This window comes from Pleuronectes platessa, chromosome 9 (assembly GCF_947347685.1).
Source record: "Pleuronectes platessa chromosome 9, fPlePla1.1, whole genome shotgun sequence".
NCBI lineage: Eukaryota > Metazoa > Chordata > Actinopteri > Pleuronectiformes > Pleuronectidae > Pleuronectes > Pleuronectes platessa.
In genome coordinates, this window is record NC_070634.1 from 13,811,982 (window position 1) to 13,826,858 (window position 14,877).

The window sequence follows — 14,877 nt, forward strand, 5'->3', positions numbered from 1 at the left end:
AATACCGACAGGGTGTTCTTGTGATATCACGTTCAAGAAAAACAAACATACTTTATGAGGCCACCGTGACCTTTGGTTACAAAAATTTAACGATAAATCCTTGAGGCCTAGTCAGTATTAGTGCTTGATGTGAAAGGATTCCTTCACAGAGAAATCGCATTCACCATTGTTGTATTAACATGTATTGTTATAATCCAATATTCCTATATATATATATATATATATATACACACACACACACATTCTGAAGTCTATCTTAATGTATGTACTTCTTCTGCATGGGGTAGGCTGTAATTGTATAATTGTATTGTATTGATTACCCCAAAGAAAACATAAAAAACTGTTAAACATAGAAATCTCATTGACAAGGTAAAAAACAGGCTTTTTGAGGCCACATGACCTCGCCCCTTTTACCTTTGAACATCAAAATCGAATCAGTACATCCTTGAGTCCACGTGAACTTCCATGGAGGCATTCCTGAGATATGGTGATCATGAGAATGGGATGGACAGACATTCGTATGCACGGACCTACAAACTGAAAACGTAGTACCTCTGGCCACTGGCTGTCGCAGTAGCGGAGACATAAACATGGGCTCTGACAAGACACACCAAAGACACTTGTTATTGGCTTGTCTTCAAAACAGTGGAGAACAGTTGCGCTGCTCTTGCCTGAAAAGCCAATTCTGTCTATTATCCACACTCTTTCACCAATTCCTTTTATAACCCCAGTAAGTTCTGGAAGATATTAAAATCTACTTCTAAGAATTCATCTGTTGTAACAAAAAGTACTTGAGGCAATTAATGAATAGTTGAAAACACTTATCAAAGCATTCCATTCTAACTTCATCTTAGTCCGGCTTCTACACCAGAACATTAGAGCCACTGGATGTAAAAAAAATAAGTAAATACAATTACAGAGTAAGGGAGTAATATTCGGAGAAAATTAAAACTCCAAGATTGAAGTTATATATGTAACAAAACTCCTGTTTGGTCTCTGTGATTAAAGTGGTAGATTTGAGCAAAAAAAAAACATACTCTCAGGAGATAAAAAACTAAAATAGAGATTTGCAGGGGGAAAACGCTCTAACACCTAAGTCAAAGATTTATGAGATACTGAAAATGCAATAAAAATTTAGATTTTGCCAGATCTTAGCCAAAACTTGTTTATTCCTTGCTTTTTCACTTTGTTCTGTCTTCCTATGTAGGTCTCTCTGTGGGTCTGTGGAGTGGGCGTGGCACTACTTGTTCTGTTCCAGCTGCCTGCTGCCAATCTGTCCAAAGACTTGCCATTTACCAACTCATCAGGCCTGCAGTATATATACTTTGGCTCTTTACCCAATGTGTGCGGCAGTCAGTGTGGTACCACATGCTCTGCCACTTAAAAATTGTGTTGCTCTAATGTTCCTAATGCATTTTTTTTGTGTAACCTTTATTTCCTTGTGCTTCAGGATCAGACATTATTTCCTGTTTGACCTAGCCTGCTACACTCCAGACAATGCGCCTCTCACTCAGCCTCACGCCCCATCAGTCTGCTCCCAAGCTCATTCTCCTGGCTGCTGGCCAGTCGTCCAACTCTGCTCAGAGCTCAGCCTTCATTCCCTATCCAGCACAGTCCTACAAAATGTCAAACAATGTGGCCCTCCTTTTACTCACTTGTCAAAAGCTTCTGACACAGTTGGCCACACTCTGATCGACTTCCTTTGACCATGCCAGCTGCATGTGGTTTCGGAATGATCTTTTCCATTTTTTGTTTTTGAAGTTCCAATGTGTCAAGATAAGTAATGGATCAATCTAATAAACAATTTCACCTCTTGTTGCAGCTGTACATTGTCACTTCACCTTTATACAGATCACATGGCCTTTAGTGCTGGGTAGATTATACTCATGCTGCCATTCAAAATCCACAGCCATCATAAAAAAAAGAAGAAACGTCATACCTTCCAAGGACTAAATCAATGTTGTATCCGAATGAAAGAAAACAAATTGTCTTGTAAGTAATACCATAATAGTTTACTACCAATGTCCATGCATTTGGGTTGATGAAGAATATACTTTTTAAATCCATATTGATTCCTGGCATGTTAGTATACCCATTCAGAAGCAATGCTGGTCCTGTAGGTGTCAAACCTTTTTCAGTCACTTAACAAACTGAAACTATCCTTACAGGCAAAAGGTCGGACATAAATTGAGACAATATTAAATGTAAAGGTTTTAGTGGGACATACATGTCTGTAATAGCGAGCTAGGCAGGCAGTGACATGAGAATGATTGGGCAGTCTTTCACAGGGATGACTGCCACATAACTGCCGAAACTGGGTGTGTCAACATCAGTTTGCTCAACCAACAGAGCCGCCAGACAAACAGTGGAGAACTACAAACACCTACATGCCCTGCGCTTGTACCACACTGTGAAACTCAAATTTAATCTAACAGGTACAGGAGATGAGGATTTCATATCCATACCCGTAAAAAAGAAATGTTTGGGTTGGCAGAGAGCATAGGTATACTTATGCCACCTATGAAAAGGGGACTAACAAGTATTTCTTATGTCAGAGCAAGGATGAATCATACTGTGCAATTTGTCTTTTATGACATAATAGAAATTGTTTTAAAGAACTTTATTGGGATGGAATCACAAAGTGAAACGCTGAATTACTTTTACTGTTGTTTACTGTTGGTTGTTAGAGGACAGAGAAATGTTAGTAAACTGCCTGCTAGCTGATCATGACCGAATCTGAAGGAATTCATTCCTTGATGGCAGCTAGGCACTCTGTTAATACACTCAAGTTGCAGACATAGTCTGGCCTTAAAGACAGGTAGATTTAGGTGACATTGCCAAAGCAATGATCATTTTTTGAAATAGGGCTATAATTCTGTGTGATTGATCATGATTTGGCTTTTCCAGTAAAGTCTGAATGCTGGCTTCTTAACATAACCATGGACACATCCAGAAGAAAGAGAGCAATTCATATTTTTGAGAAGGCTAGGGCGAATAGCACCAATCACTTCATTTAACAGTGAGGGGTGTAGAATACCAACAGAGCTGGAAGAAAAACCACAGTATCAATAAACTCAGAAAGAAAAACTTGGTGAAAATTACTAAAGAGAAAAGGACCGGCAGGACAATCAGCAATATTTGGAATAACAGTGGTAGTTTGCACAATATTATTTCTGACGTCAATGATTTTTCAGTACGTATTTGAAAGGGATACTAGGGCAGAACGAGCAGGGTTTATGAGTCTATTAATGGTTTTGAAAAGGAATCTGGGATAATGGAGATTAGTTCTAAGAAATAATTTGATCTTGCTTTTTTACTTATTTATTGTAAGAAGTCAAAACGTCTTTCACATACAGGTAGTGAAAATGCATTTGGTCTTTTTTTCCCACTGACCCATGGAGAGGTGTGAACAGGTAACTACAATCTTGATTTGATAGGAACTATCAAGCCAATTTGATAGCTTATTTAAGCAACTGAGTAAATCATTATGATGGGAGGATTAATATGTGATATGGTAAATAAAATTGTTAGCTTTGTTTATAAAACTCTCAATAAGACAGGAGAGAAGTTCTTCCCAAATATTATCACAAAACACTGAGGTTTTTTTTAAGTCATTTTTGCAGAAGAAGCGACGTCCTGCTTATACAAGAACATGAATATGATAGGTATGTATAAAGATCAGCTCTAAGTGTGAGTGATTAGAAAAGATCAGAGGAGTAGAATCTATTGTTGACCAGCTGATGCACCTCAAGCTGCCAAAAGCTTTAATCAGAGTTTATGGTTTTTAGATGCAGCACACATGTCGGAATGAATGTCAAATCAATGTGGAGAACACTGACCGCTGTTAAAGACTGACCTTTGTAGTCAGCTTTTTCAAATGAAAATTAAATTTTGAAAATTACAGCATGGCATTCTTGTAATAACAGTAACAGTCTTCATACTTTCTTGAAGCACAAATCATGAGTCTAGTTAAGACGCACACCTCTAGTAGTCACGCACTGATAACAAAAAATTTGCAATTTGAGATTTCTGGGAAATAAGCTCACATGGGTGGTGACTAGCATTATCAACCTTAGCTGATAGACATACAGCTGTGGTAGTGAGGATACAGGAAGGCAACTCTGCCAATTCTGCTTTCAGTGTTGCCATTGTTCTAGTGAGAATAACTGGGATACAACCGGGCAATCCTGGCCTGGGATGCTGCTCTACGTACAAACACTCTCACAAAGCTCTTATGGGCCATGTTAAATCTGTGTGTGGGTTGTTCATCTGTATTGTCTGAAATATTTGTTATTTCCAGACATGCCTGCCGTTACCTTGGCAGCAGCTAACAGGGATCCGAATAAATATGGCGAACACAGGGCTTATCTGCTTGGCTTACTGTGAAGACTTACTAAGAGAAAACCACAATAGGCGTAGGTAGGGCTCCATACATGAGACATCCTTGGGTGTTGCCAAAAAGCAAACACTCATTAACCCACATACTACCGACCTGTTTGAGCGCTGTGCACATTGACAGATGAAGTGTGTGCTCAGTGTGTGTGTGTGTGTGTGTATGTGTGTGTGTGAATACTGTATCCTGACTCTCATTTCAATTGTAAGTTTAGGTAAATATCCTGTGCCTGGTGTGCTAGCTCAGTCAGGTGAACAGAATGTGCTCCTGGTGTCGTGGATTTGAATCTGGCTGCTAGTTGCTCTCTTTCTCTGCGGTTCCTCACAGTGGGCTTTCACATGACAAACAGTGCAATGCTCAGAGAGGCAGCAAGAACACATGAGGAAAACTGAAGGCAGGTCAAGTTGGGTGTGAAAAGGTGAATCACAAAACTTAATCGTAGCTTTCAATCTTTCTTGGGTGGTCCTCTGTACAAGGCACGGTGTTGCTGCCGAGCTGTGCATCATAGCTGTACTGAATACTTTTTACATAAAAATGGACTTTATGACTTACTTGTATCTAAAAGGGTATTTTAATTCCTCTACCCACAGTTAAACCTACAGTTCATCTCTCGACTTCGCAGTTCTCAGGTCCTCAGATCTACAAAGCTTTCGTTTCCCACTTCCCTACAGAGCTTTGTAGCATCCTTCTTCTCACTGTGCAGCTGCCTGACCTGATAGTTCGATGTTTTGGTGCACTTTCACTGCACTCATGGTGTCAAACCCCATTCTACAATGGCAGCTGAAAAGTAAAGAGCAGACTGGCAAAGTTATTGAACAATCTAGTGAAGCATTTAGCCTGAGCCCAAATTTTCCCCTCTGGTTTGAGAAGACCCAAAACTGTTTTAGGAGTTTCATTAACCAAGCTAAATTCAAATGAGTGATACTCTGTTGTTGCTAGTCCTTTAAACAAACAACTGTTTGCCCAGATATTCCTCTTATCCACTCTTGAAGGTTCATCATATGTCATAGGACAGGGGTGTCCAAACTTTTTATCCCGAGGGCCACATATAGAAAAAAATACGAAGGTCCGGGCCTGCCCTGGAGCGGACTGTTGACAGTTAGGAAGGGGGGGGTTGGCTGCGTTCTGAGGGACAGCTGCAATACAGTGGGCCATAGTCCATCACGTTACCTTTCATTTAGCTGACGCTTTTATCGAAAGCAACTTACAATAAGTGCATTCAAGGGTACAAACCCAGAACAACAAGAATCAAGAAAGTACAATATCTTCAAAAATAGAGATAAACTACAAAGTGCTATAATTAAGTGCCATTAAAGTGCTACTAAATTGTTAGTTTAAAAATAAAAACAATTATAATTATTTTTATTTTTTTAGGCGGGCCAATTTAAAATGGATGGCGGGCCGCAGATGGCCCGCGGGCCGTAGTTTGGACACCCCTGTCATAGGATGTTTGCAGGAGTTCAATTATGTTTTTTTAGAATCTCCAGTAGAAATATGATCATTTTGTCTGAGGTGTAAGTAAGTGTTGCAAAAAATACATGGGTTTTGCCTCTGACATGATGCTCTTTTGGTTAAATCTCCTTTGACATGAGGAAAAAGTTGTCTTTATTTAAGGGAGACGACACACCTCTCCACAATCACAAGAAACTGAATTTGTCTAGTTTGCAAACGCCATTTTTTAAAAGCTCCGACTGACTGTCTCATAATTCTTTACTCTCAAAGATCAATCGATTTATTTGTCAGACTGGTCCTCAAAAAATTGTTAATGCTGACCAAACAGTTTTAAACTAGGGCAGGAAGAGGTAGGACCTTTTCTTAAATTTTTTATTAAATGCATTAATTAAGATAATTTTAGAATCATACTGGGTTTTTGTATTATTCTATACAAAGAACCAGAAATGATTCGAGCAATGTGTTTACAGGATGAGTTAATTGTCTGACTTCCTTGATCCGAGTTTTGTAACGTGAAGATGCTTTCACTTAGGAAGAGAAAATATGCAGCATTAGTGCCGCGTTGCATTAGTACAGGTTTGACAGGTTTTTACATCCATATGAACGACTTACCCTTCAGTCAACAGAGGATCCACATAGAAAACTCTCACTGTCTCGAGTCACTGTTTGCACACACAATGCGGAACCCAAACTTATTTTTCCTCCAGCACCATCCTTTTTGCAAATAACAAGGTACTTTAAAGTATGGCATATCTTTACAACAACATACCAGTTCAATTCGTCAAAATCCCCTACATACATAAGTGTTCGTCTGATCATTTCAGTTACTGAGAAAACAATTTATTAAAAAAACTAAGGTCTGCAATATTAACAAAGTTGCACCAGACAGCCATTCCCACATTCTAAACAAACACTTCTATTTACTTAAGAAAGCTTACAAACTAGTGCTGTTACTGCCGCTCCCTGGGCTCCGGCTGTACACATTTAATTACTTGTGGCTTTAATTAGCTACAGAGCAGGAGGCAGAGCACTCCTCTGACCCGGGCTCTTCCTCAGCCGGCATGTCTACCTTGCATTAGCTAACCACAACACTGAGGAAATCCAGCCTGTTGCTGATAACAGCTGGAATAATTGCCTCTGCTTAAAACATCTGACAAAACCACCAGTCCTCCTTAGAGGTAGCAGAGAAGAATTACACCAGTGCATCATATTAAAACTACAGTAACACCACTGTATTTAAATAAAAGGTTTTGAACTTAATTAGAAATTGCAAGTTTAAGTTAGATCAACTCCAAGCTTTAATATTTCCATCTTAAGACATATATATTTGGCTAGAGATAGTGTTTCAGCTCGACCAGCAACTACACAAAACAACCAAAACGTTGTTTTTGTCCAAATTGGTAAGAAAATATATAATCCATAAGTTAATATAACAAGTCACAAGCCACTGCAGATAAAAGACAAATACATGTGCAGCCAAAAGCATCATAAAAAGCCTCACTATGTATGAGGGTCTGTAACAGCATTAAACAGTCTATAATAGTTTCCAAATGAAGTGAGAAAACCAGAGTGCCATAAATCTAGATAGTTTTAAGATGCTTTTGTGACAGCAGACTCCTACAACTTACGGGAAAAAAAAGAAAAAAGAAGCCAATTAGTAATTTAACATTTTACCCAAAAAATTGGGTTGTGAGTCACAGTACCTGCATTTAATCTGTGAACAGGAAAAGCAGGACAATTAAAATATTTTCTTCCGCCTACAACATTTTTTATTCTAATCAATTCTTGGCATTGTGTTGGCGAACTGAACCGACAGATGCTGCTGGTGTGTAGCCAACTATGAACCCCGGAGCAAGGCCAAAGGACGTGTAGCCTTTAATATGAGAAGTGGAGAAGCAGTTTAACACAACATGTTCAAAGTGCAAAAGTTATGCCTTTATTCTGCATCAGCCTCTCAAAAACAGCCAAAGTAGGAAAGCTGAAGTGATGGGAGGTGTTTACGTCTGAAGTCCAAACTACTCCAGAGTTTTCTATCACCTAAAGCAAAGAAGGTTGAAATCGTCTCTTGACCCATTTGAAAACACCAGGTCTAGTTTTGCTCTGGACAGACAGAAATGGAGACTTTGGAAACGATGATGCAGTCGGCCACATTCGCCTCGTGATTGGGTCTCATCGGGAGCAAGCCCACTAACCGTGCTGAAGACAACGCGCTGCCAACACGTACTTTCAGTAACAGTTCCACCTCATTGTCACTCTGAGAGACAAAATCCCTTTCGTCATTACCTTTTCTCACTTATAGTATAGTACTACGCAACCAAATGCAGAGTAGACTATCTGCTTCCTATTAACACCAGCACACAGATGCCCAGTGTACAATAGGTCACTTGACTTACGTATTCAGCTCTGTTTGTGTGGATGGAGATTACTTCAATATGGAGACATCAGGATGGAAATTGTTTTTAAAGCAGTATTTTAAAATAAAAATGTATTCGTATGAGTATAACCTCAGTCAGCTTGGATAACAATCGACTGAGCTGCCAAAGTGTCAACTACTGTTTATTGTGCACTAGAGTGAAACCAAAGTATGGTAAAAGTAATTACAATTTTACATTTTAAATGCTCAGTGGCCTTGCTACTTTTCTTTAAACATGAAAATGAGTCTGCGGATGGCACGGCCTATTCTCTGGAGAGCAGTCATTTCCCAGAGCAGGCCACCTCAGTAGAGGCCAGACACCAAGAGAGCAATGTCTCCCATGTACCAGACTTAATTAAAACCAACTCCTGTTCATCATTTAAGACATGTTTTAAAGGCAGATAAAACTATGGTTGAGTGGAAGAAGACTAAAGGAAAATAAAATTGCTGACAGCTGGTTGTTACAGCTTTTCTTAACCGAAGTCACTCATTGAGATGGAATTTTTATTCAATGCATCAACTTCTAGGATCTTAAAAATAAGTCTTCATGTACAGGAGAAGAATACCCATTTGTCTCTAGACAAAAGAAAATTCTATTTGTGTATTAAGAGTTTTGGCAAAGGCACAACATTATTAAAATCAAGTCTAGATAACTATCATTAAACTAGTCAGAGAGGCTCTAGTGAAGTCAAATTCTCAACCATTAAACAAAACCCTGCTTGTAAATGAGTCTTTAGGTAATGGAGCCAGTCTCCTGCCTTTGTGGTCTCATCTGATACGAGTGATCGTCCAACTTATTTAGAAGCATGTAAATGAGACAGTGTCAAAGGCCTTTTACATGAAACGAATAGGCAAAGCAAGAGGACACCCAGAACGGAGACACTAGCTGTGATCTAATTATTAGCTGAAGAGCCTTCCCAACTTCCCTCAAATAAATGCACATGTAATATCGTAAGAAGTTTGCTTGAATTCCTGGCTCGATGTACCCGCTCTGCCGCTATTCGCTTGCACTGGACTGGAAACACCCTCTGAACCACATCTTGTATTTGCGTATCACATCACAGACAAATCGTGCGGTGAACAGGGAAATAGATGTTGTACGATTGTGGGTGCAGTGTTTTGCATGAGGAGCCTGTACAATACAAATCAAAAGCAATGTGGTTTCATTGAAATGTCATCTTGGCTTTCTGCATAGAACTTTTGTGTTTTCCCAATTTATGCACATGTATGTGTTTGGTGTTTAGACTAAGTACAGTACAAGTTAAAGAAGCATCAACAGACATATAGGCTTTCTGCATAGGACTTTGTGTTTCCCATTGTATGCACATGTATGTATATATGACGTGTGTGTGTGTGTGTGTGTGTGTGTGTGTGTGTGTGTATGTGTGTGTGTGAGCGAGAGGTAGAGGTGAAGTGTCATCCTGCAGCCATGCCTGTGTGAGTGAGTGTGTGAAACTATTACAAACACGAAGGCACCATGCAGGCTTTACTTACCCAGCAGCAGCAGCTTCAGCTCCCGTCTCGCGTCTCTCTTGTCTCGCCGGAGTTGCTTCTCGATCTCGGCGTTGATTCGTTTGGACTCCTTCGCCTCTTCACTCAGGCAACAAGCCATCATGGAGTCTAAAGTCATCACCACATGAGCTGAAAAAGCCCGTCTGACGGGGGGGGGGGGGGGGCGCCGGGCTACACCTCACACAAAGTACCGGTGAAATGAGGGGGAAAAAACACACTCGGAGCAGCAACAGTCCGTTTTCAGGTTCTATAAGACACCAAAGAGCGGTGCTTGGGAGACTCGCTGCAGAATCTGGCCTTTCCTCGATGAAGGTAAAACCGCTGTCAAGTGTCAAATATTTGACAGCTTAGTCAAAGTCCTGTGTAAATCCTCAGGCTACGGGGACTGACAACCGACCACAGACAGTGTGCAATGCAGCATGTCCACAGACGTCTCAGAAGACCGGTGCAAATACCCACATCATTCCACGCACTTTCCACAAAAGCTGTTATTAGTCAGTAAGCTAAACGCTGCTAATGTTACCACCAAGCTAGCGTGTCAAGTTGATGGGTTTTCAGCGTAACAACACTTTTGAAATATATATATATATATATATATATATATCTTTACTGCGTGAGAAAATGACGGGTTTTTAATTTGAATAAACTACCGACTTCGGTCCCAGACACAGTGGGACACAACTGGCTGCCACTGCCACATTTGTACAATCCCTCCTCCGCTGGTCGCCCGGCCGAGCACAACCCTAGCCGCCCCGAAACCAACGCCGTACGCCCGCGCAGTGACAATGAGCGCCCGTCAAACTGTCCATCCACCGAGCCCACGGAAAGACGACTGACAGTCAACCCCCACGACCCGCTGAGAGGAAAGCACCGCGCTCAGGGGCAGGTATCCTCCCGCAGTCTCAGGCTCCGGTGGCCAGGGTAGCTAAATGGACAGGCTAATTGTTAGCGGGCTAGGTTAGCTCAGCTAGCCATCCTTGGATTTGCAGCACTCTGGCTGAAGCGGAGAAGCACAGGGCTCGGCCTGACGGAGCAGCTCCGGCGCATTTATCGAGACGTCTCCCAAACGGGCCCCCAGGATCGGACCCTGTGAATCGCGGAAAGGGCGTCCTACTGGCGGTCAAATGGAGCCATGTAGTCCGTGCATTTTACGGCTCCTGGTGTTTTTTCCTGGTGGTGGCGATCGCTCCTCGTCACCCACTCCTTCTTCAGCCCCGGTGTGGCGCTGCTGCTGACGTCGCTCGGGATGTGATTGATTGACGCGGGCAGAGCCAGTGAGAGTGGCGCTTGTGGGCGTGGAGGGCGGGACTTTCCCCACCAGCATGGTTAACCTCCCAAGTTTGCTTGAGAGGAAGTCTTCCTTCTGGAGGCGTGTCAGCGATCAGCGGCTGACATTTGACTGGACGGGCAACGCCCATCTCCTGTCAAAGACCCGATCATCCACAGTGGAGGTGCTCGGTGGCAACCCCCCCCCCCCCCCCCCCCAAAAAATAAATAATAATAATTTAATGATTATCTTTCATTCATTGATCCCATATAAAAGTTTATTTTACTAATTTGATAATGTGTTTTTCATATGTTTATTGTCGATGATTTGCATAGTTCTGTTCTTATTTTGTACTTGATTAGTGTGTTATGTGCCTGATACCATGCTTTTGTAACATAACCGGTATTTTGGGATCAATAAAGCACATCTATCTATCTATCTATCTATCTATCTATCTATCTACTAAATTTCAGTTAATATACTGTTGGGTAGTTAGGTCCATTATGTTTTAATCACATATTCTTACCATTAACCTGTAGGTAGGCTTTAATAATAATTTGAATGAGTTAATCAAATAAAAGCTATACGACCTCAATGTAAAACTAGTGACTAATACGACTTTCTCACAAACTAGGATGGTATCCAGTAGAGCACATAACTCCACCGAGGACCAATAGTCCTGTCAGATTCAAAGCTGCACCTAACTTCACACACTCATAGATATCGGTTCTTTAAATGTGCCTGTTTTGATCTATTAATTATTTCCTAAGAGAACAGTAAAAAATCATTGTGTGTGTGTGTGTGTGTGAATGTTGTCACTGATGAAGGTGAATCTCATTTAAGCAGTCAGTGTATTATTGGGAAGTTTAGTGTGTAAGACTGCATCATATTTGGTGCATAATCTTAATCTTCATCTGCAAACAGCTGACAAATACATGTGGAGAAGTACAAGTTTGAAATAGCAGACGAATGACATACTTGAGCAGCAACACTTGTACTTCAAGTTTCAAGTTTCAAGAGTTTATTGTCATATGCACAACGATTACATTAAGCAGTCGCTTGCAATGAAATGCTTGGGTCACAGGCTCTCTTATGGCAATGCTCAAAATATTACAAGCAGATAAAAAAAAAAGAAAAAAATAGAATAGAATACTTGTACGTGTTTACTCTCCTCCAGCAGAGTGAATACTTCTACGAGAATGAGGCAGAGCAGGTGGATGATGATGATGATGATGATGACTGTTAGCATCTTCATCGATGTTGAAACCACAACTCTGTCACTGTGAGTAAATTCATGTCAAGTAAATGGGCCGACATGCGATCTTGTTGAGCCAAGTGACATCTTGTGGACGTGTGGTGTAGTTGCAAGCCTGGGGTAAAATAAAATACTTCATAGGACTGCAGTCATATTTTCTGTGCCTTGTGCTGAAAGCAGTGATCTCTTCTCTACAACTCCTAAACAATTCGATTTACGGAAAGTTGAAAAAGGTTTTGGCAGTTTTCGAGTTTGACATCCTGACGCTCAAATGCCATAGACACATACATGTAACGGGACGAATGTAGCGCTTCAGATTGCATTGTTGGTATGTTTGGTATGATGAGGAAAAAACTTCAGACATGACTCATGACATTACAGCCTGACCTGCCTGCCCACGTCTCTGGGGGCTGTGAGCTGAAACTCCTGCCACAAGACTCCACCCACAGAAGTGACTAACATCCTCATTCAGTCCCTCTGGATCTAAAAAAAATACAACATTTGCAATAGTCAAATACTTCGAATGGAAAAATCCTTAAACAACATTTACTGAGAAGAAAAGTATAGGATGTTGGGTAGTTCAGTTTGGAGATCTTATTATTCCCCGTTTTTAAGTCATTTTCAAATTTTACATCGTGCTTAACATTTTTATTCCATTTTCCAAACAAATATGCTGCAAAGTCTTGTTTGAGAAATTGTGTTTTAAACACTACACTAGTAACACTTGGCATTATTCATGGGTGGTAATTTGTTTTGGAAGTGATGTTAACATGAGAGGAAAGTGCGTCCCAGGGTGTGATTGCTGTTGTCAGATTAATTATTGATCATCCTCTGTTTCCCATACCAGCCGGCGACAGGGGACAAAGTCTCCTCGCGGTCCTCCACTTCCTGCTGGTCTCTCGGGTGCCTGTAAGGATCCATCAAGAGGAGACTCAAATCCTACAGGCCCTGCATATTTCTACAATGTATTACATCATTCTCTAGAGATTCAGCTTCTGTATTTAAAGTCATCAAATATTTTAATTTTCTTCTGTGATCTTCCTCTGATCTTATTGTTACTCCCATATTTTTAACAGATATATACATAATCAAAACAGAAAACTTTGATTAGCAAAACAATACCTAGAAATATTGATACAAATGAGTAAAATAGAATAAAATGGAGTGAAATAATATGCAATAAAACAAGTGCATAAAGTGTTTATTAACTATACAGGTTGTCCTAACTCGTGTTCACAATATATCTGGGAGATTCCACTTCACCTCCACAAGCAGGTGAACATATCAAACATCCCCCTGTCTGTGACTGGAAGGATATTTGTCACTGTCACAACAGAGTGGGTAATGGGGATCTACATCCTGTAAACTGTAACATACCTGGAAGGATGTGGTGGATAGTTTTCTGTTACAGTCAGTCCACACCCACTGGATTCCCTCCCACTCTTCTTTTTTCCTTTTTCCTTTTCCTTTAATTTCATAGACACAGAAAAACGGCGCCCCATCTTTTTTGGCAGCATCTGTATTATTGTTTCAAAGTGACAATTACAATTTTGTTGAAAGATTTTATAGTTGCTGAACATGTTGTGTTTAGCCTCTTGATTTCTGACAAAACACCTAAAGCGAAATAATTCAATGAATCTAATTATTGTCCAGGCCAAATTCTTTACATTAACGCAAGTTTAGTAGCTTTCGTAAAGATTTTCGTGAAGTCGTAAAATAAAGGCTATGAAAATGTAAAGTGGGCACATAAGGATTTATTTACTTTCTTTTATAATTATAACTTATTTGACTTCTTTGTCTCTGCTAATTTGTCTTTGTTTGTTCGAGGAATTTTGTGCGCTGTAAACTAAAAAATACATAAACACATAAATTCATATGTAGAATATATGATGTATGTTGACGCTTGTGTAACTGGTTGCCCTGTTGTGAAACACACACACACTCATCTACACCACGTGTGACAAGAAGGCCTATTTGTTTGTAGGAATAACAGCTGTAACATAATTCCATCATGTGAAGTAAAATCATTACTCAGCAGCTTTGTAGTAAACCTTGAAAAACTCACTGTACAGTATAACTTGCAGTAAATGTGCACACCTCTTTTCGCTCTTTCACCTCACCTGGTTCCCATGGCAATGCAGTGCTCAGTATGTGAGACCAGGAGAACCTGGACAAACCGGTTCTACTGGCTGAGACAAAAGATTGACATCCAAACAGAATAGAGAGAGAAGGAGGGACAACAAATACCTGTTATAAGCTCAGTCAAACAACCTGCTGCCACATAAACACTGCTCTCTCACACTTTTACCATGAGACTCATTTATTCTAGTGTTATGATGTTTTTTATAGAAATGTTGTGTTTCCAATTTGATGAGTTGATTGTGATTTCAAATAGAGTATGAGCTAAGAATAAAAAATAATTTCATAAGAAGTTGAAATTAAGTAAAATCAGAGTGATTCACAGATTTCGAGTGTAACTTGTGTGTGAGGGTGATTTCCCTGGAGCTGAAACGAGAACCAGGGAGCTTCCGCTGAGGCCGAAACTTTACCCGCAGAGCAGCGCACTGATTCACCACACGCAAATC

The 14,877-nt window shown here is 40.4% G+C and overlaps 1 protein-coding gene and 1 long non-coding RNA gene across 6 annotated transcripts in view; both read right to left on the reverse strand.

Annotated features, from left to right (window-relative positions):
- LOC128447597 (guanine nucleotide-binding protein subunit alpha-11) overlaps positions 1–11,001 on the reverse strand; it is a 33,198-nt gene extending 22,197 nt beyond the window's left edge. For all 4 annotated transcript variants that reach the window (XR_008339642.1, XM_053429795.1, XM_053429794.1 and 1 more), the window contains exon 1: positions 9,753–11,001. Coding sequence is in view for 3 of the 4 variants with exons in the window: in XM_053429795.1 (XP_053285770.1) it covers positions 9,753–9,888 (136 nt within the window). In the remaining variant the exon portion in view is untranslated. The remainder of the gene's footprint in view (positions 1–9,752) is intronic.
- A 1,040-nt stretch (positions 11,002–12,041) lies between these two features.
- On the reverse strand, positions 12,042–14,497 carry LOC128448512 (uncharacterized). Of its 2 annotated transcripts, none has more exons than XR_008339754.1 (3): positions 14,413–14,497; positions 13,670–13,809; positions 12,042–13,199 (listed from the first exon to the last, which is right to left on the reverse strand). It is a non-coding gene; the product is annotated as an uncharacterized LOC128448512 (long non-coding RNA). The 2 variants fall into 2 exon arrangements; XR_008339755.1 differs by having other exon boundaries at positions 14,390–14,481.
- Positions 14,498–14,877: the final 380 nt, after the last annotated feature.